General features: G+C 32.5%; 1 protein-coding gene across 1 annotated transcript; it reads right to left on the bottom strand.

Annotated features, from left to right (window-relative positions):
- Nucleotides 1-124: 124 nt before the first annotated feature.
- LOC113696286 (probable U3 small nucleolar RNA-associated protein 11) lies at nt 125-3329 on the bottom strand. Its single transcript, XM_027215720.2, has 8 exons — nt 3123-3329; nt 2926-3016; nt 2451-2542; nt 2249-2342; nt 2078-2157; nt 1842-1925; nt 709-808; nt 125-620 (listed from the first exon to the last, which is right to left on the bottom strand). Exons 1-8 carry the CDS (start codon nt 3176-3178, stop codon nt 528-530), a joined length of 690 nt encoding a protein of 229 aa, XP_027071521.1. The 5' UTR covers nt 3179-3329; the 3' UTR covers nt 125-527.
- Between the last annotated feature and the right edge of the window lie 19778 nt (nt 3330-23107).

Raw genomic sequence — 23107 nt, 5'->3', positions numbered from 1 at the left:
GAGGAGTTAATTCTAATCCTCTTCAACTAGGCTTTTTGTCTGAGCGCTATAATCCCGAACATATAAATCCTAATAGAAGATAAAAAGACAAAAGACCAAAAAAAAAAGGACCGAATACCAAACATTAACAAGTTTTTAAAGACTCAGGTCATTGAGCATAGATATGGTGGAGCTTTATCAGTAGCAATTTTTTGATACAGCACAGAACAAAGTATGCTCTTAAAAGACCAATTGATAATACACAAAAGATCCTGAAAAGCTGGATGATTTCTACACCACCTTTAAACATCCAATCAAGCAGCCAAATATCCTCACTCATTCATTAACCTTATGTAAGCATTTGCATGTCTAAGCAGCAGCTGGAAAGAACAGAATTGCAAACTGCAATAATGAACAACATCTCGCAAAACTGCAGGTCTGTCAGAAGTACTCACATCCAGAATGATTTGTACAGCCTGGCTAAACAGCTCTTTGACAGGGTCATCATCATCAGTCCTAATTTCATGAGATATACAAGCTTGGCCTCTTCAGCGTTTTCTTTCAGCACGCCACTTGTACACTGGTTTGCTGGTTGGACAGACTATCTCATCTTCACGAAGTTTCCGCTTCCTACCCTTTTTCTGCTCAAACATTAGGATTGGTCTCACAATAAAGCAGAAAAGGACAAAAACAGTAAGAGGAACCAAATGCAAGGTTATAAGACCATACCTGTAATTCCTTTTTCAAGGCCATGTCCATGTACAATTTCTCTAAATCATTAACTCTGCTTTTTCTTGCCTCCAATTCCCGATAAGAAGCAGCTGTCTTCCTGCATACCAAGAATGTCAATAGGGAGAAATTATCAGAGAAAACACAATCATGGACTAACTTCTTGAAATACAGATTGAGCTAGAAGATAAAGCAATTCATATAATAGACCAAGCAGCGAACTCCCCCAATTGAAATATTTAAAGATGGAGTGGCAGCAAAGACAATGATTCTAGAAACGAGAAATTGCAGTACTTCCTGCCTTCAATCCCAGTAAAAAAGTCCAAAATTTAACAAACAAAGCAACAATATCTCAACCAACTCAATGGCCCAATACATGATGCTTAATGAGCAACCAGTCATCAACAGTGAGACTCAAAGCCCATGTATAACTTAAAAATCTCTAAAACTGACTATTTATACTGCACCAAAGATCAGAATGAGATGACTAACACAATAGAAAGGCTCTTAGACCGACTATTGCACAGGGAAGGCATTGTTGAGGAAGAAGCCAATTTCCGTTGTGTAAATGTCTCAGTTGGAGAAGCTATCTTCCAGGCTTTCACTCTTTTAGACTTCATGCATCTCCTTCCCAACAACAGGTAGGCCTTTTCTGTTTTCTTTACTCCCACCCAGCAAATTTACCCAATTATTTTTTCAGGAAAACTACTTTTGATAAGTTAATACTCTACCTCTAATATGAAAAAAGCGCGTGATCAAATCCATGGCAATGTGGCAGCTCATGTCCAACGCGCCTTTAAATTCTCTTTATTAAACGAAAAAATAACTCATTTTCCCAACTAGCTCACTACTTTAAACTCTATCAGATTATCGGTAGTCAACGTCACTGACGCAACTCGCACCTAATTTAGCAAAGGGCTTAAATAAATAATTCAATTTAGGGGCTTATTTATAAATTTTTCACACTAAGAGATCAAAAGTTTATTCTAAGCAAAGTTTAGCCTCGCAAGAAGACACTCAATTTGTTGTTCTAGAAGGAAGCAAATCCAATTGAATTATAATATTTACAAAAAGCAGATGAACTGCAGGCAGAAATAATAATCTGAAGAAATCAGCTTGATAAAATATTTTACCGCTTCACATGATCGGGCAAATTCTCATCAATAGACACTTGTGTATGTGCAGACTTTTTCAACTGCAACTCATTTGCCTCTTCCCTGTCAAAGAAAGAAAGCCCCAAGACATTGGAATTCATGTTTTAAAGAAAGTTTACTTGCATATACATTTTCTTTTACACATTCATGTAAATTGCATTAAAATCACCTACAGCACTAGCCGGAGAAGCATAGATAGAAGAGCAATTGCTAACCTATCTTCAGCATAGTACACATGACCCTTTGATGACCGATTATCCAGCGAATGTAATATTGCGGCGTGTTTTTCAATTTTCTGCACCAAAAATTCAACTTTTTCAATACATGCAATGCATAAGCACAAGAGCACTATGAACAAATAAAATTTCACCATTAAAATACGAAACCTTTTTCTCACTCTGAATTTTCTGCATAATGTAGCCCATATCTTGGGTTTTCATCAACAGAAGCTCCTCAAGAGTATACTTATTAGCCTCGCTCCTTCAAAAGCCATTTACAAGTCAAATTTTGTCACACACAAAGAATCCCCAAAAAAAATTGTACTAATGATAATAAATGTACAATCAGTGGAGTCAATGCATCACTTACTCAGTCCTATGAACTCCACCAACAGTTCTTGTTTTGACCATCTTAAAGTAGAATTCATCTGGGTTCCTAAATGCTGCTTTTTCTTTGAGTTTCTGTTATTCCAGAAAGGAAAAGAAAAGAAAAACAAAACCACCTCAGATCATAAAGCTACAAAGTCACTCAATCGTCCAATGCTCAATCAGCAATAACCAAACACACAATTCCATTTCACCCACGTTTAAAATGTCAAATTTGTGTAATAAACATATATATATATATATATATATATATAGAATGGCTGTTGGAGTCTACATATGCAGCTTCCATACACCTAAGATTTAGGACCAACGTCCAAATCCTGTAAAATGGTACACAAGGACACTGTTCTTGTACACCTTTAACTGAATCATGTAGGCAAATTCTTCCACAATTTGACAACTCAAATGGTAAAGCCACAAATTGCAAACCAGATTCCATACAATCTGAAGTTGTATACCTGTAAAGCTTGCTCCTTTTTATGGTAAGCCTTGGCTCGAACAACATAATCCTTGTGCTTTTCAAGAAGCCCAAATTTTTTCCTAGCTTCCCTGCAACATATTCATAAACATTACTCCGCAAATTACACAATCATAAGAAAATCCCAAAAAAAAAGAACGAAAAAATTAGCACCGAAATAGGATTGAAAGTACTTACGGCTGGGCCCGTTCTTTGTGAGCTCTCCGCGGAAGCGCATTCCTCAGAGACGACATCTTTAATTGCTAATTAAGAATAAAAAATATTGGATGAAACCCTAATTTGTTAGCTCGTGCCTTACTTAATTGCTGGCTTCAATCGAATTCGACAAGTAAAACCCTAATTCGATATTTTAGGGTTTTTGTTTTACTTCCACCTAGCCTGAATGAAGCGAAGCTGCAGCTCCTATGGCGGTGATTGGAAGTTTGGAGAGTGTCTCATTCATTGGGCTTAACCTCTTAGTTATTGGGCTGGTTAGTTGGGCTTCATTATTTTTTGTGGTGCATTTTGTTAATACATCAGGAGTTTTTTTTATACCTCTCTGTTTTTTTTTTTTTTCGCAAGTTAAAGGTTTTAAATTTGATACCTCTTAGTTATAATTTTTTCCATTTTACCAACAAACGTCCCCCCCCCCCAACATATCAAGAGTTTTCTTTCCTATTATTCCGGCTTTTTTTTAATTAATTGAGTAGAGGATGTATATGATGTTAATCAATAGGAAACTTTTTGAAGGATGATAGTGTCTCAAATTTGATAATCAATGTTAATTTAATTATTTAGACAGAGTCAGAACTCAATTTAATTAAAGTTATCATATAGTACGGTGATGGTTTTATTAAGGAGATTAAATTTTAATAATTGATTGATTTAATAGGTAATATTCTAAAAAAATCATCATTTCCATTTTTTTTTTTTTTGTTGATAAGAAAATCTACAACCACTACCCGAGAGTACGCACTAGGTAAATAAACAAAAAAAATCCAAAATTTCATATTTGTGGTGATCTGCTCCTTTTCTTTAGGCCCGGATCTAATAGTTTTGATGAGCTTATTTATTCTTATTTATTTCTATACTCCTCTGGGCAGCAATGATACTTGAAATCTGATTAATAGGCACAAGACAACTATTACGAATTTGAAAATTCTATTCACGAAGATGACAAGCAAACGAGTTCAATGGTAAAAAAAAAAAAGGTTCACAGTTTAAAACTTATATTCATCAATTTGCAAGTTGCAGCATCAATATGGTTGGCGGTCTAAAACCATACTTGAGCCCAAGTTAAAAGATGAATGCGGGCCTGCATCATAATTTGAAATCCAATTAAAGCAATATTTGGAATAAAGGGGATTCAATCCAAACCCTTCAATTTTAAATCCATGCCTTTGATGATGATGATGATTTATTTGAAATATTATTTGGAATAAATAATTACTGTAACACTTTTTGTGATGTAATGTATATAAAATAAAAAGGTGAGTTGAAAAACGTGTTTATAATACAAGCGAAATATTATTTGAAATAACTCAACTATCTAAACAGGCATGAATTTAGAATGGCCTGATGTCGTCTTTTAACGATAATAAGTGTGTTAAGATTTAACTTCAAAATACAAGAAAAGAGTAACATTTTGTTCAACTGTGTTGTTTGTTCTTTTATTTTTTTTATTTTCTTCTGCCTGTGAAATTAAGGAGGATATTGCGTTTCAAGGGATTACCATTTCTCAAGATTTTAAGAGGAGCAATATTAACACGATTAGAGTTTAGGGTTTAGGGTTTAGGGACACGTTATGCTAACTAGTGCTTTAGTCTTTTTGACACAAGTCCAGTACATAATCTTCTCTACAAACTACAAGAATCATAACACTTTGAATCATAACTACCCATCACTTCCATCAGTTGGTCTGAGAAAATGCACTGCATTGGGATTCTAATTCTAGCTAGTTCAATTTATTTTCGATACTACTACTATAACAGAGAACCAAAAATAGAGAACCTTGTTTAATCATTGATCTCATGATTTCCTCAAGTGGGAATGAATTCATATATAGCTCAAAAAAGTCTTTGAATCGCTTTGAATTCATCTATATGATTATCTAATCATATTAAAAAGCCACATATTGGCTTTTTCCAACGACAGAAACTTGACTTCTTGGTAGTAAGTCTTTTTACTGGTACCTGTTCAAAATTTTACCAGCTGGGCAAGCAGGATTTCAATCAATATAAAACCTAAACTTGTCTGCCAATCCACCCTGCCAAATGCATAAACTTGTTAGTGGTGGCAGGGTGGATTGGCTTCTGTTTGACGTTGCCTGTGGTCCTTATGATTTTGTACACTCCAGGGTCGGCCAAACTTTTATTCTTTTCAATTAGAGACAATAATTAAACACCCTACATGTGATCAACATTACCCAATAAATGAGAGTAGATTGCCTAACATTAGGCTCAATCTACAAGTCGAAAAGGTTTTGATCTGATAGCTAAGGTTGAAACCCTATAAATTAAAGTTTTCAGGCTCAAATCACCTGTTTCTCTCTTCATTTCTTAAATTTCACCTCTCCTCTGATAGAGAAAAAAAAATTAGATTCAAACTACTAAATAAGGAAATTGCCTCAAACTTGAACCCAAAAGTTGCCACATAATAGTATAGAAACTTTTACATTATTAGGATTGATTAAATGTGCCCTAAATTTGCTTGTGCTCGTTCATGCATTTTCTCAGGCAACACTTCAACCGCAGGATAAGCAGCATAACAATTGAACTTGATGATGAAGATATGGTATATGCACTATCCAGCTTTATAGAATATAGAAGTGCATTCTTTGATTTTGTGATTCACTACAAAGCACCAGATACATCCGCAGAGGTAATTACAACAGTTATGATTAGTAGCTCTCAGAATAGGAAAATAAGAAATGTTCCAGACGCTATGACTTTGAAAGTTATGTTAGCTACTAATTTTCCGAGTCTATGTCATTTCATCTCCTTATTCATATCTCGAATGATACAAAAGAATGATTGAATGAGAGAGTTTTAGGTATTCCCACTGTCAAATTTTTGGATACTTTCATGATTCTTTAAAATTCTAAAAAGACGTAAAGTAACGACTGAGAGATTTCTAAATATATAAATATATAAACACACATTGATAATGTATATACTATTACGATTGAATACATGGTATATATGTAAAATTTAGGCTTTAATTTCAAATTCAGACTATGTATTATGTATCCAATAATAATAGTGTATCCACTGTCAGTATATAGAAGATTAATCATAACTTAAATTCAAAAGAAAAGAAGTTTCAAAAAGAAAAGAAGTTTCAAGTGAAGTCCCTGTTGTCCATGGAGAAAAGATCGAATGCCAGTCAAAATACTATCAAAACACCACACATTGGAATAAACGCCTCTTTGGAGAGTTTTCATTTGTGAAAAACAGTGGACTTGTTCATATTTTTTCTAGACAAGATTGCAAAAAATTGAATCAAAAACTCTCCAGTTTACGCACATAGCCAAAAATTTTAAAGACCCCTTTGTTTTTTTCCAATCAAGATCTGTTGGTTTCTGTTCAAGTATTTGTTATAATAGTGGAGACATGTTAACATCAAATTATGCAAATAGCCCAAACAAAAACAACACTTCACCATCACTTCACGCCAGACTGCCCAAATGCTTCTCCACGGAAAAAGCGTCCAAAATGGTCCAGATTGAGTGATGTATTATTGGTTAATTTTTGTCCAGAGCGACAGGCATTTGGATTATTGATCTGAGAGGACGGATGACTTGCACAAATTTAACAGTTGTTTTTGTTTTGGCTTTTGTTGTGAATAGGATAAGATGAACACGCAATTCTCAATTGATTTAGACAGAGGATATAATGAAACACAAAGGGTTTTCTCTAAGAATTTGAAAAATGCTGAGCCACATTCTAGGGATAATTTCAGAAATGTTCAAGGTTCTAAGAATTTCACTTGGCACTTTCGGGATTTTGAACGTTACACTTACCTCTCTTATTTGAGTTTTGATGCAACAAATTCTGCCCACCTATATACACAAAAGAACCATATAAAATGTGAAAAACTTTTTCATCCCGAATATCGTTGCATGGCTCGTTACAAATTTTTCATAACAAAAATCACTAAAATTTTACTTGAAAATGAAGAAGAAGAATATGGTCATTTGGTTGCAAAATGGATCTAGAAGGTTGATTAGGTTACAGGAAGCTAGACAAGTTATAAGCAAGCCATTGAGAAAATTATATATAATTATTGATGCTTGAAAATATTTAGGCCAACAAGAAGTTGAAATAGCGAGTTTAAAATTAGAAAACAACTTTATATTGTTAAAGAAAAAAGGAGAAAAATTAATCTTCATTGCCAATAATGTGCCAAGTCACACAATCATATTCCGGAACCTCAGATCAGACTTCATAGCATGTAAAAAATATTGTAATGTCTTTGTCCATGTAAAATGTGGTATTTTTATTAAGTATTTCAAGACACAAGATTCAAAATTGTAACCCTCTAAATAATGACCCTCATCTAAACTCTTTGCAATAAAAAATCAGTAATTTCTCAAGACAATCTTCTCTCCTCTTTTTTCAGCATTTCAAATCATTTTTTGTTTGAAATTTGTTATATTGATTTTTAATGAGTTATGTGAGGGCAAATTGGAAAAATAACACATTTTAGATTTTACACTAACGTATATATGTAAATGATTCAAGTTTGTTACATTGAAAATCAAGAGGGGAGGCTAGTGTAATATTAGAAACCTCATAAGTGCCAAGTTCAAATGTCTGAAATTTTAGAGGAGGTTTATAAAATCATTCCTAATTATTGCAGTACTAGAAATGAAGATTAATGAAATTGACCTATATCAAGAAATCAAGAATCGTATCTCTCTTGCATCAGCGCTTGGCTCCAATAAAATCCTCATACTATCCTCCTCATGATGTGGTAATAGCAAGGTTTGTAAAATCGGGATCCTACGTAGGATCGATTTTAGTTTCACAGGATCGGATCGTAGGATCGGATCGTAGAATCGTAATATCCTACCAAAAGCTCCTAATTGCAATTAAAGGTTGCAATTCTTTGATAAATTACAAATTAAATATACCACAAATATTTTCATTTACTTGCAAAATGGAGCTTCGTATTTCACAAATTTACAAAAAAATTGTAGGATCATACGATCCTACCGATCCTACGATCCTGCTACGATTCTATGCGATCCTACAGAGATTAATATGATTTGCGACTCTGAATACGATCCGGAACGATTTTGGTTATCCGGATCGTAGTATCGTACGATCCTACGATCCGGATCGCGATTTTGACAACTATGGGTAATAGTGAGGAAATTACGGTAGATGACGAGTAAAATAATTTGTTGGCAAATTAGCCTACAAGCTACAAACGATATCTTCCACCTGAAAAAAGGAAAAAAAAAAAAAAAAAAAAAAAAAAGGTTGTAACCAGTATCCATCAAGTTGCAAAATTGCAAGTTGCGGCGTCCAACTTGCCGATCCATAGCCTTGTGGGCCTAGGACGCTTATAGAAAGTGTTCATGGGCCTCATATCGAACTTGTTGTCCTTTTCACTTCTAGTTAGAGCTGGCAATTATACCCAAAACCCAACAACCCACCCAACCCACCCACTAATTTAAGAGGTTGGGTTGGGTAAGTTGGGTATTGGGTAAATTTTGGGTTGGGTAATAAAAACCCATATATATTTTGGGCGGTTTGGGTATTTGTGTTGGGCACCCATTACCCAACTTTTCCCTCTTTGTATGTTTTTTATGCAAGTATAACACATCCTGTTGACACATGAAAAAAGACATTCTTGTGTACAAAAGTGTTACCACCACCACCTCCCCCCCCCCCCAAAAAAACCCCGGGGCAAAAAAAAAAAGTGTTAATTTTTGGAGTAAGTTCCCTGTATTTTGGTTGGACTTTTTGATGGTTTAGTAAGGGGGTTAGCAATTATCATTTAAACGTAATTTGACCTCTGCTATTGTAGAGCAAGAATCATCAGCCTATGACTAGTTGACCGAGAGTCGTCCCTATGGCAAATATATATCAATAAACATTTCTGAGACAAGTGTTGTAAAAATTCGTTTATGGAGCGATTAAATATTGAAGTAATAGCCAAATTTTTGTTAATCCTTTCACTAAAGATTTTTATGCTAAATGTTGAAATTATAAAGATATGGTTTATTGAAAGCTAATTATTTGACAAGAGATTCTTTGTTATAATTTTTTCCGTTACACTCGTTACATTATTTAGTTGATTGACATGTGTCCCATGCAATAATAAATAAGAATTTGAGTTTTAAAATATCTCTTAGTTTGGACCAAGGCTATACCCAGTTTGAAAATCCTTACTTGTATAAAAAATAGAGAGTTCATCCAAGTAGTTTAAATAGTTAGTATGTGTGTGTATTTGTGAAAGTATATTAGTGTGTATTGTAATGTGTTTGTATGTGTAAAAATAACATATTTCAAAATAGCTTAAGAAGTGAGTATATTTTTGTGTCTATGAGTGTTTTAGTGTGTAAAATTATGTGTATCTATGTGAAAATGTGTTTATGTGTGTGAATTTTTTTTTTTTTGTATGTAAAAATGTATTTGAGAGAGTTTATGTATCAAAATCTATTAATTAATATATTGGGTCATATTTGGGTCATGGGTTTGAGATGACCCAATATGACCCAACCCAAAATTAACCCACTATAAAGTTGGGCGGGTTGGGTGTAACCCATTTAAATGAAAACCCAACATTAACCCGCGCCAAAATCCGCCCAACCCGCCCAATTGCCAGGTATACTTCTAGTGGCTGTGGAACTAAAAGAGGAATTTACGCTTCCAGTGATACAAAAGATTAATTTTTTGTATAATGCTACGGTCCCTTTTGCAGTACGGCACCCATGATTTTAATCCATTCACATCTTTTCATATCATTTAGTAATTTAAACTTTTGAAATAATTCAAGAGTTGATAACTCTTATTCTATGACCGACGGTGAACTTAATCTCATCAGTACAGTACCATAAAGGGACTGTAGAACTCCCTTAATTTTTTTTTAGCTAATATTCAAGATTAATTTAGCCATTGAAGCAATTTTAGAGGGACAGCATTAACTTATGCATAAACCTTTCCTACGTGACCGTGGACCGTGTATAAACTAGTTAGTTTAGATGTATGTCACACATGCAAAATTTATGATTCAAATTCAATTTCAGCACATTTGTCATGTATTGAGATTCAACCATATATATATACTAACAGTGTGTTTACACATGGACATATCAAATCTTAACATAATGAATTAATCTTTTTCTATATTAACAGTGTATATATCAGCAGATCTGAATGCATGATAAATGTATAAATTTTGAATTCAAACTTTAAGTTTTAAATATAATAGCATGCATCTAGAATTGCTAGTGTATCCAATATCAATGTTGGAAAATTTATTCTAGCATAATTAGACTTAACTGCTTCAATTCAAGATCTCATTTGCTTGCGAATCAACGCGATGACACTGAAGATTAGGCTTTGATTTCAAGTATCCCTCAATTTGTGGAACTACAACCTGTGCATGCTTTTGTGTTTGTCTTCACTTTAAATATTTCGATTCTGTTTTTCTAAGGCTTCAAATTCTGTCACTTCATGTCTCCCATCACTTCGATCTGTTAGTCTGAAAACTACATAACCATGGGATTGTGATTCTTAGCTAGTTCAGTTTTCAATGTTGATGGAGAACCAAAATAACCTTGTTAACACATTATTGATCTCACGATTTCTTTAAGTGGGAATTAGTTCATCGATCAGAAAAGCCATTCAATCTCTCCAAAGCTCATTGGAAGGTACATTTCCTATTCCTACAATGGCAACTTGACTTCTTGGTCGAAGTCCTTTCCTACAATAGTATCTGTTCAAATTTTACCAACTTGGCAAGTTGGATTCCAATTGATAGAATGAATACCAGTTAAACACCAAAACAACAAGTGGTGATAGGGTGGACTGGCATTTGTTTGACGTTGTCTGTAGTCCTTACAATTTTTTACACTCTAAGGTCGGCCAAATGAACTTCCAACCTTTATTTCAATTGAATTTGGTCCTTCAACTCGTGCTGCATGCCAAAATTTGCTTGTGCATGTTCATGCATGTAGTCAGCCAACACTTCACCCACAGGATAAGCAGTATCGCAATCGAACTAGATCACGAGCATATGAGATTTGCAGTATCCACCTTTTTGAATATAGAAGGGCATCTTTTGATTTTTGTGATTTTGTACAACAAAGCATGTACATCTGCAGAGATTTTTTTTTTGTATTACTTAAAATTTTCCTTTAGCAAGGAGAGGATAAAATTTAGAAAGTGTGGAGGGAGAATGGGGATTTCAACCGCACCTACAGAGATTGTTACAGCATTTATCTTAATATTTGTGACAATATAAATTAGTAGCTCTAAGAATTATGCTATTACTTTGATTTGATACATAATGGTCATTAATTCACTCCCATTAATGTTTTTCATATGCATAAAAGAAAATGTGAAAAACAAAGTTAAAAAATTGTGCATCTGCTCAAGAGCTTAGGATAGAAAATAGAGGAAACACTATACAATAGCATTAATTATTTCTAGAAGTTAATTACCTGTTAATTTAAACTTATCAAACATATGTGTAGCTAGCAACTTTTCATCACTAAAGTTCACTTTGCCTTTGTCAAAATTTGGTGCCGAAAGGATCTGATTTCTTGCATTTCTGTTCTTTTCTACTCCCTCCATCCCACTTTGATAGTCCAGTTTTCCTTTTTCGTCTGTCCCAAATTGTAGTCCACTTTCCAATTGAAGAATGTAGTTATTTTTTAATTTTTCTAAAAGACCCTTATTCAATATAGGTTGTTATTAGTATAAACTACTTCCTCCGTCCCACTTTGATAGTCCTGTTTCCTTTTTCGTCTATCCCAAATTGTAGTCCACTTTCCAATTGAAGAATGTAGTTGTATTTTAATTTTTCTAAAATACTCTTTTTCAATGTAAGTTGTTGTTACTATAAACCTACCCCATTTAATGAGAGTTGAATCTTTTTTTACCATCAATTCAAGTTCCCATAAAGTTGTATTCTAATTAATGTGAGGGTGTTTTAGGAAAATAGCTACCTAAATTGTTGTTCCAACAAAATTAACTACTTTTTCTTAAACTGTATGAAAAAAAATCCAGGACTATCAAAGTGAGACGGAGGGAATATTTTATTTAATATAGACTGTTAATCTCATTTAATATATTTAAATTTTCCAAAACATATTGATATACTCCATCCGTCCCACTTTAATAGTTCTGGTTTTTTTTTCACATAGTTTAAGACAAAGTAGTTAACTTTGTTAGAACAATCAATTTAGATAACTATTTTTCTAAAATACCCTCACATTAATTAGAGTACAACTTTATGGGAACTTGAATTGATGGTAAAAAAAGAATCAACTCTCATTAAATGAGGTAGGTTTATAGTAATGACAACTTACATTAAATAAGGGTATTTTAGGAAAATTAAAATATAATTACATTTTTCAATTGAAAAGTGGACTACAATTTGGGACAGACGAAAAAGGAAAGCAGGACTATCAAAGTAGAACGGAGGGAGTATGAAAAGCCAGCTTTGTTATTCTTTCAAGAGAAAATGTAAAACAATGTAAAATGAGGATTGATTCTTTCTTGATCATCAATTCAAGTTTTCATAAATAATTAATATAAAGTTGTACTCTATTTAATATAAGAATAATTTAAAAAAATAGTAATTTAAATTTATTATTTTAACAAAGTTAATTTTTTTTTTTAAATTATGTGAAAAAAATTAAAACTATTAAAATGGGAGGGACGGAGTACTTCTCAAGACCCACGAGCCAGGGAAAAGTGCCCTTTTCTCACCAATTTTCTCCATCCCAAGGTGTTTACAGTCTTGTTTTACTTTTAAAACTACCACCGCCTCCTTTCCCCGTGGGAAAATGTGGCCGTTCGGCCTATTTGAACGGCCACATTTTCCAAATGGTCACTGTTAGGCGTATTTCCAAAGAGTTCATTTCACATCTCATTTCCCGGAAGTCCAAAAAAGAGACGCCCTTATCCCATGCCCAAGTCACCAAAGGAGAAAGTGTCAGCAGACAATTTTTTCTGTCCCCTCATACAATTAATATAACTGTCATCCAAATCCAAAAGAAGTTTCAAGGAAAGTGAAGTTCCTCTTAAATTTTCTAGGTAGAAAAGATCAAATGCCAGCAAACCTATCAAGACAGCACACGTTGGAATAGACGCCTCCTTTGCAGAGAAACTGATGAGTTTTCTTCTTGTCCAAACAGTGGACTTGTCCACGTTTTTTTTATCTAGACACAATTGTATAAAATTGAATTAAAAGCTGTGTCATATATATTCTTAAAAATAATATTTCTATATCTTATTCTAGAGAAGGAGAGCCTAACAGATGGATGGAAGCATCACAAATAGTGACTGATAGAATGCAAGATTTGAATCTTTTATTTCCCATTCACAATCAAGACTTGAAGTTTTGAATCAAGACTAAAAGTTTTGAGATGATCAAGAGATCAAATGACTGTTGGCTTGTATTAGTCGTGGACACGTTAACATCATATTGTACAAATGGTCCAAAGAAAACAAAACGTTTCACCATCACTTCACGCCAAACCGCCCAATTGCTACGACTTTTCTAACTTCTCCAACTGAGACGGAATAAGCGTGGAAAGGGGTCCAGAGAAATGTATTATTTTTTGATCTTTGTACGAAAGTACAGACCTTTGGACTCTGATCAGAGGGAGCAGAGACCACTGGCCAATGGCTCAGTGGTCATCAGGGAGGGATTTAAGTCTCTCTTTGGACTGTAGGTGAGGATTAAAATCTTATCTACAGCGAAAAAACTTTAAGAATTATGTCATAACACTCTCTTGATCTAGTTGGATTTGTATATCCACTAACCCCTTATCACAGCCTCCTTAGACTCCCCCTTCCTCCTAGATTAGGATAGAGTAGGTTATACGAGTATATCATTGCTGACAAAAAAAAAAAAGATCAGAAGGGGCGGAGGACTTGAAGAAATTGAAAGCTCATTCTCCAATGTGTTTTACTTGTTTCTGTTTTGGCTTTTATTATATGGCCTTTCACATGCCCCAAGTATTTAAGAAAAAAAAATGAAGGTGGGAGTCACCAGAAAAGTTTGATACCATGCACAAGAAATCTTCAGTTGCATTTCAGGGATAACTAAGAGTCAGTTTTTATACATTGTTAGTGTACACTTTTTTTTATATATATTAACAGGTTTAAATTGTATTACATAATATGAATTTAATTTTAGAATTCAAATTATGCATATGTGGCATATATTTATAGCAGTTAGTGTTAAAAAATTACTACACTGTCGGTATATAAAAAGTTAATCCATAACGAAACTGGCTTTTATTTGACGTGTTATGTACAGGAATTATAAATGATTAGAAGTAATTTAAATTTCAGAATAAAGTAGGAATTTAGACATTTAAATATATGTTCCATGCTATATAAGTATTTAGACATTTACACTTATGCCCGTGCTATGTTTTGAACTTTAACCAATACATAATCATTGGATCATCAAAAATTTATTAACGAAAAAAATAAATGCAATAATCTTAGAAAATGATACATGTCAAGGATTAGAAACCTTCTAGAAGATATAAACTCATGAATAGGTATATAGAAATAGATTTCACAAATGTTTCATGAGGTCTATGACAAATTTATATGTTTCATAAGGTCTATGACAAATTTACTTTGCACCTTTGATATTTGATAAATCTTAATGCTTGGAAATATATAGACCCACAAGAAATTCAGATAACAAAATTAAAATCAAAGAAGTGCTTGATGTTACACTTCAAAGCCTCTAAAATAGGTAAGAATATTGCATCATTTTGAAATGAATGTCTTTGGTACTTTTATTAGGTATTTCTAAATATCAAAGATTCATATGTTTAATTCTTCCCTTGTTCTAATAGCTAAGGTTAGAGTCCCAAAACTTAAAGGTCTTGATTTCTAATCCCTCTTCTCTTTTTTCGCTCCTTAAATCCCACCATTCCCTTGTTAAAACAAAATTTTAAAAAGCTTTTTAACGTGCAAATTGCCTTATCAAAAGTCATTGCAACTTGCTATGAGTTTTTTCTCAAGATAAATATTTCTCTTTTTTTCTGCATCTCCGAGTCTTTTTGTTTTTATTGTAATGTGTTATATGAAAATTTAATGACTTATGTAAGGGCAATTTGGAAAAGTAATGCATTTTAGATTTTACATGAACATCTATGTTGATGAGTTGAGTTTGTTGTATTGAAACTCAAAATAGGAGATGTCATCTTAATACTAGAACAGTCGAACTTCATCAGCATAGTTATTGAAACCGGTACCAATCTGACGGTTCAACCGGTCTGGCCATAAACCAACTACTACTTCGTCAGGATGGGTTAGTAACTGGACTATACAAGGAAGGAACGTGTTTACTAAACTAACAAAAGGAAAAAAAATAAAAATCAGTTCAATCACCAATTCGATAATTATATTTCTTTTATTAATTCAAGTCTATTGTTTTATTACATTATATAACCACCGGTTCAACCGGTAAACCATTGGTGATCAGTAACCTATTGAACCAGTGATCTTGCTAGGTTGATGCTTGGGCCAGGTTTAATAGTAATGCTCAGAGGCGCCAAGTTGAATTGTCTCAAAGATCAGAGGAGGTTTGTAAAATTACCTTAATTATAAGACTCAACACTAATGAATCTACCTCTATTGATATTTTATTTTGACAATCTAGGGCCTTGTTCGGATTGCCATTTTGTGGAGAAAATTCTTTTCATTTTTCGTAAATATTTCTCTTATATATTTTTAATTATATTTTTATCTCACATATATCACATCTTAAAAAAAAGTGTTACAGTAATTTAATACTCTAAGCTTAGAAATCACAGTAGTTTTGTATGTCGTGTGGTCCAAAATGCCTAGTTATGGCAATCTAGTGATGTCACTAAATGTTACTACCTATAGTTGTATGATCCAACGAATAGTATCCCATTAATCCATCTTCTAAATAAAAGCTTATATTGTGCTTCTTCTACTCTATCTCCATAACCCAAGATTTTCCTATACATCAGCAACAGAGTATCATAGAGCTGCGGAATTTTTTGGAAAGCAATTTCATTCAACAGTCTAAATATCTATTTTTAGGTAATTTTGTCTATCTTTCTAATTTCTTTCACACAATCATTCCCTTTTAGCTATTTTTATCACCTTCCTCAGAAATTCCTTTTCCGCACGTAATTTTGAGTGAATCATTAGGTTTCTGATTATTTACGATGACCTCTCACCAGATAGTACTAACTAACGTCCATGTTATAGTACTAACTAAGCCTTCTAGTAATCAATTGTACCAACTATTTAGCTTGAAAAAAAAAAAATCAAGAGTAACCTCACCTGCAAACTTTGCCTTTGGTATCTACCATGAATAGTCATTTGCAAATCTCTTTGCTATAACATATTGAAATCAAACACAAGTGATAAAATACTTATATTAGAGTTGATATTGTGGCCTTAGGAGAATTGAGATCCAAGAAACTATAATAGTGTCTCAACAAATACATAAGGAATCGAAATAATAAAAATTAACTTTTTATGCATTGACAGTATACTGATTTTTTGCATCAGCGGCTAAAACGTTTGTCATATGTGCATAATTTGAATTTTAAGTTTCAATTTCAAATTTAAATTTATGTTATGTACTATTAATTTAAATATGCTAATGTGAAAAAATTACCCGCTGATTGTGTATAAAAAAAAATTATGCAAGCAAGAACTCATACAAAGATTAAGGAAACTATTCATTTTTTTTATCCTACTTTTTGACGGTCACATCACATGCAAGCCAAAGGATTGGTAGCTTAGCCACATGGAAGAGGTACAACAAGCTCGTACTTATTTATACAAAAAAAGTTTGTGAAGTTTATGACTAAATTAATCTATTTTCTTTTTGAAGTTTATGTCATGTCGTACGTACTAATTCAATTAAGTACAACAAATGAATCCAAAACATTCTTGCATACATTCCCTTAAATTGGTCAATTACTTTGATTAAGTTAAACAAATTAAACAACAAAAGTATGTTGTCAATTCTCGAACTACGAGCCTACAATGAATTTTATAATGCTAAGTAATGTGAAGGCCATGAGCCCTCCATCTATTTATTTTGATATTTAGTTTAACTTTGAATTATTTCTTATACTTAATTAACCTGTTTTCACAGCTAGGCCAAGGAATGAATTTCAAGAATCACATGGAGATCAATATAAAATTAAATCTCCTACTTTAATGCTGTTGCTTCAACATACCTTCTTAACCAAAATAACTGTAAATGTGTATCAAAGCACATGAAACCATGTGAGGAAATTAAGCAATCCAAAATGAGAATCAAGAATGATTGTTTTGACCAAGAAGCATGTGGGTTCAGTACTGAATTAAAGCTCCTTGCATATGGTTGTACAAAATTAAGGACCCTTATAATGATCTTGGGTGGAAATATAATTGATCTATCTACTTACTTATTTAATATGTAATTAAACCCACATATAGCAGAGTAAGGCTATAACCCAATTCAGTACTTAAATTTGATGGATTCAGATCTTAACATATTCAGACCGTTTGATAACAAAAAATTTGAACATTTGAATTAATTAAGTGGCATTGAATTTCTTAGGCAAAACTTGCTCCCAAAATTAAGTGATAAGTTGTTCACTTATCATTGAATATGATATGTATTCAAATGTATTATATTTAATATTTAATAATTTAATGGATTCAGACTTCAGTTTGCAGACTTCAATTTTATCAAACACACCGTAAGTATTATATAAAATAATTTAGAAGGGTAAGAGCAGGTCGAAAAGGACAAGGAACTTTTGACTGTTGTAAAATGAGAAGGCGCTGCCCTTTATCAAAATGTTCAATCTGGTTATGAGCAGACAGGAAAAAATGTGTTTTAGATAGCAAAAGACCAGAAACAAAAGTTTTTGGTAACAACGCAATATCTTCTGAAAATTAATCATAAAGCACACCTACTTAGGTGAATCTTTCCATAAAAATCGTATACATCCACTTACATATGTACAGATACTCAAAATATATATGTATATATATATTTGTATGTATGTTTTATATATAAAAACATATACATTTAGTGTATAAAATATTAATCCTATATATATACACGTGTGTATGTATACCTAGAAAAGAAAAAAAAGCAAGTGTTACACGACTGTTTACGCTGCATTTTTTTTTTCTTTTTCTTAGCTTCAGCATTTTATTACTGAATTGGTTACCTTACCTTTTCAATAATACAAATACAAATTCTGATATACAGTATGCAAATGCTGAAAGTATCACATATGAAATGTTCTTTCATCAATTTATACAAGTCTCTTTCCACTCGAAAATGCGTGTCACCTAAAGATCACTATCACATAATTAGTGCAAGCAAGGTTGATTAAATCATCTTTATCTAGCGCTAGAAACAGTCATAGTGTCATCTCTACAATCAATTCGATAACAAACTTCCATAAACCGATTTGGTTTATAAGAAGAATTTCTGAACCCAAGAAATCAATGCTGGTTGGTCAATTCCCTTGACACATCTTCAATGGATTGTTATACTAACCAAGTACCCAAGTCTTCTTTCCTTTTTTTTTTTCCTTTTTCTTTTTTTGTTTGTTGTTGTTGGGGGGGGGGGGGGGGGGGGAAGGGGGGTTGGTGGTTAAGTACACCAAGTCAATTTCATCTCAGAAAATATCTTAACTAGATGTTTCCAAGCACAACCTGTAAGTCTTTAGTCAAACAATAAAAAGAAAGATCAAGTTGAAGACTTTGAGATTAAGAGCTCCTTCTTCCTTTGTCAGATTTTTTGGAGTTCAGATTCTGTATACATCTTTGTGTTTAGGACTTTTGAAAAGCAAAGATTTACGTCTAAAACTTCCTCGAAGGTGTCTTTCCTGGAATGAGCTTTTCTTTTTCTTTTTTCAGGTTAACTTAATCTAGAAGTATAGAGAATAGCTATAATGTTTTGGGTGAAATTTTCTCTTATCAGATTTTTTTTTTTCATCGGTTCAAAGCTCAACTTTTCAAATGATGAGTATCCGTTTTTCTATTTGGTAACTACAACCTCATGATACCTTACTTCACATTATGCAACTCCACTAACTTTAAAATATTTTGTCTATTCCTCAAAATTCAAGTAATGGCATTTACCACTCAAAATTTGGGAGTAATTAGTAAGGCTTCAGAACATTCAACGACAAAATTCAACTTGGAAAATTATTTAATATTGGAGGTAAGGCACATAGGCTATATACAGAGAAAGTCATTAACCATTTATTTGCATATATACATTAACTGCTGATTATATAAATGGTGAAACAAATTAAGCTTCTTTCCCCAAAATTCTTGTTTGGATTGTAATTTTTCTCTATACTTCACACACACAGAGACATATATATATATACTCCCTCCCTTTTTTTATAACTGACGTTTAAGAAATTTGCTCTAGTGTACTTTTATATGTCGTTTTATTATCCCCATACAGTATTAATTATTTTTTCACAATTTTACCCTTTTATCTCTCATTTCCAATACAGGGTTCTTAATTACTACTCCTAGTAATTATTGCATTGCTTTTGGTCTAGTCAAACAATACCATTTAGTACTCTAGTGAGAGAAAACATGGGTGAATTGGACAATTAATGAGGGTACAAAAGGAAAGTAGTGTACAGATTTAAGCAATGAAAAACTTTTCTTAATTGATGTGCAAAACCTTAAACGTCAGTTATAAAAAAAGGGAGGGAGTATATATATATCAAATCACTATAACACATTTTTTTTTTTTACAAAAACTCCAGAAAATAGCAGTCCAAACTATTGATGCTAAATAAATCAATAAAACTTGTATAAAGAAAGATATTTGCAGAATCGAGAAGTTGTTAGTACCTTTAAGGTTGGAAGAAATTGTTCGAACCATTCCTAATTTGAGAGCTTAATTATTGAAATTAATCAGGAAAGATTCAATTTGTGACATAGATTCAATTTGTTGGTTGTTTTGACTTTGTAGTGTTCTAGAGGAATAGATGACCAAGGTGTGTGAACTAGTGAAGCGTACAGCATCTAGAGAAAGTAACTTAATGGCTTTTGAAAGGGTTAATTTCACTTTATCCCCCCAAACTTTGGATTATTACCCACTTCAGTCCCTAAACTTCAAAATGGGACACTTAAGTCCCTAAACTTATAAATACCTCCTACTTAAGTCCCTAAACTTATAAAATGGGACACTTAAATCCCTAAACCCTTATAAAATGGGACACTTCAACCATCAACGGCATTCAGGATTTGTTAACAATTTTCCTTAAATGGGAGGTATTTATAAGTTTAGGGACTTAAGTGTCCCATTTTGAAGTTTAGGGACTGAAGTGGGTAATCGTCCAAAGTTTGGGGGGACAAAATGGTATTAACCCCTTTTGAAATGTGTTGCAACTTTTGACATGATCGAAGTCTTTCCTTCCGTCTAAAAAACTGCCGGTTTTGGCTTTGTTTATTTTGCCGTACTCGAACTCCTCTTTTGAATTTCTTCTCTAACTTTTCCATACATTTGCCTTTTCACTTTCCATTTCTTGTTTGAAGTTTCTTGGAAGTTTAACGAGAAAAGACATTTCAATTGTTAAGTGCCCTAAACTTTCCGTTGACATACATGCATTCATACCATCTTTTAGCACGATAGCTACCTTAACTAATTGTTAGAATTTAGAAGCGACAAGAAAAGATGACAAAAAAGAGAGTAATGACTTCCTAACCCTAATTTCTGTCAAAATAAAACAACACCAAAAAGAATAATCCTATTTTGTTAATGTTTACCAAAAAATTTGGACACTCTCATAAGGACAAAAGTTAAGAATAAATGCATCATTTTGGGATTTAATTTAAGGCCTCAAATAACGAGAATAAATAATTTTGTGTTCATGAATGTTGAATCTAAGCTTGTATCTTTCAATTGAAAGAAGATTATGTAAGATTATATCTATACAAAAAATAGCTATAGTTATTGCCCCCTCCACTTTTTGTTAATAAAACTCAATTTTTCTCATATACTTTTACACAAAAAAAAAATACAAAGAAGATGGAATGTTAATAATAACAGTGCTCTATCACTAAATCTCAACAATCTATGTGATGATTATTGAGGCTCCAAAGCTATAAATACACAAATAAGATGCTATTAGAAAAACAAAAATGATGCATCAAGTATGTAATTTTCCATGATATTCTCATATAATAGCAGTATTTATTTTATTACGGGTTTTCGAGATATTCACATATAATTGCAATATTAAATTTTTTTTTCCATTTATGATTTTCCCGCCAATTACCGGATTAATTACTTCTTTAATTGGCCCTAATTCATTAGGATGACAACAATCTTAGAAAACAAAAGTTTTGCTCATATAATTCTTGATGAATCACTTCCTGTATCTAGTGGCATCCAAGACAAATTTGATTACTAATGCAGATGTCTACAACGTGTATAGAATAAGACTCAATTAGTGGTCAATTTTACGTTTATGAATTATGCCCACCACAACTACACAATAATGTGAAACTCATTCCTTGACCAAAGATAAACTGCAGATCCATGGCATATAAGATGCACGAGTCCTTGCTTGGAAAGCCATTTTTTATCAAAAAAAAAAAAAATTTACGTCTCTTGTGACCGTGTTTTTCAATCACGTTTTTATTTCATATATATTAAATTAATATAATATATTTTTTTATAAAAAAAATTAGAGAATTGCAATCCAAAGAGGATGGGAATCACTACCTGTGATGATTAATGATCTTTATACTTGGGCACTGCCAAAGGAATTAATTCCCACAAACTTTTTCAAGCAACAAGAATGAGGGCCCTATAGCCAAAGTATAAATGTGCTGGACTAATCAGTAACCACCGACCAACGCATTCAAACACAACTGTTACCTGTGTAAAGATCACTTCCTGAGTTAATGTTTCATCTCTCCGCTAATCCTGGAAAATGAAGACCAAAAAAAAAAAAATTAAAGATTTGCTATAACCTATAAAGTTAAACTACCATTCAATGCAGCAGTACTATTTTACAAGAAGAAAACAGGCCTGCTTTGACCATTTCACATCGGTAATATCATCAATACCCGGCCTTCATATATAATTGTCTTTCAGGGCTTTTTTTTTTTTTTTTTTGGCAGAGGGATAAACGTAAATAGGGATGGTAATTAGATCTATTTTTTGTTACATGAGTGTTTGGATATCAAATTTTTTTCAAATAATATTTTACTTGTGTTATAAACACATTTTTTAATTCATATTTATATTCTTAATTATTTTTTTATCTCACATACATCATATCACAAAAAATGTTACAATAATTATTTCAAATAATATTCGATCCTAACAATGTCATCTCTAGAAAATTGACACGTGAGTTTTACCAAAATTAATTCCAACACAATTACATAGAGTGAAGCACTGACTTTTAAACTTGATCAGGAAGAGATCGTTTGAAATGTTATTTTTAGAAGTTTTTGTTAAAAAAATTTATCATAACTATTTGACATATTTGAAATAAAAAATATATGATCACATAAGAATTTTTTAAAGAAAAATTATTAACATTTTATAATTTTTAAAATTTTTCATTCAACAAGATACTTCAAACTTTATAAGATTCAAAAGAAATCATTAAGGTCACTTAACTTGGTGCAAGCTAAGGCCTGGAGCGGAGGAAGGAGACACGGATGAGTCGGCGGTACGAGAAAAAGAGTACAAGTAATAGATTTCAAATTCAAGACTTCTTACTTATACAAAAAAGAGAGAGAGAGAAGGAAAGCTTGAGATCCTAAAAAATGAGAGATTTCGAATTCAAGACTTTTAAATTTTTTTAAAAAAAGTCTTAGGCCAAAATAATAAAATTGCACTTCTCAAATATGTTTTAGAAGATGTGGTAAGATGATTAAGCACTCTAAGTTGCATGTTTTAGTTATTCAATTAATAACTCAAACTCTTAA

The sequence above is a fragment of the Coffea arabica genome, chromosome 6e (assembly GCF_036785885.1).
Source record: "Coffea arabica cultivar ET-39 chromosome 6e, Coffea Arabica ET-39 HiFi, whole genome shotgun sequence".
NCBI classification, from domain to species: Eukaryota; Viridiplantae; Streptophyta; class Magnoliopsida; order Gentianales; family Rubiaceae; genus Coffea; species Coffea arabica.
The sequence above is the reverse complement of the archived record's forward strand: the minus strand, read 5'-3'. Positions and strand labels throughout refer to the sequence as shown.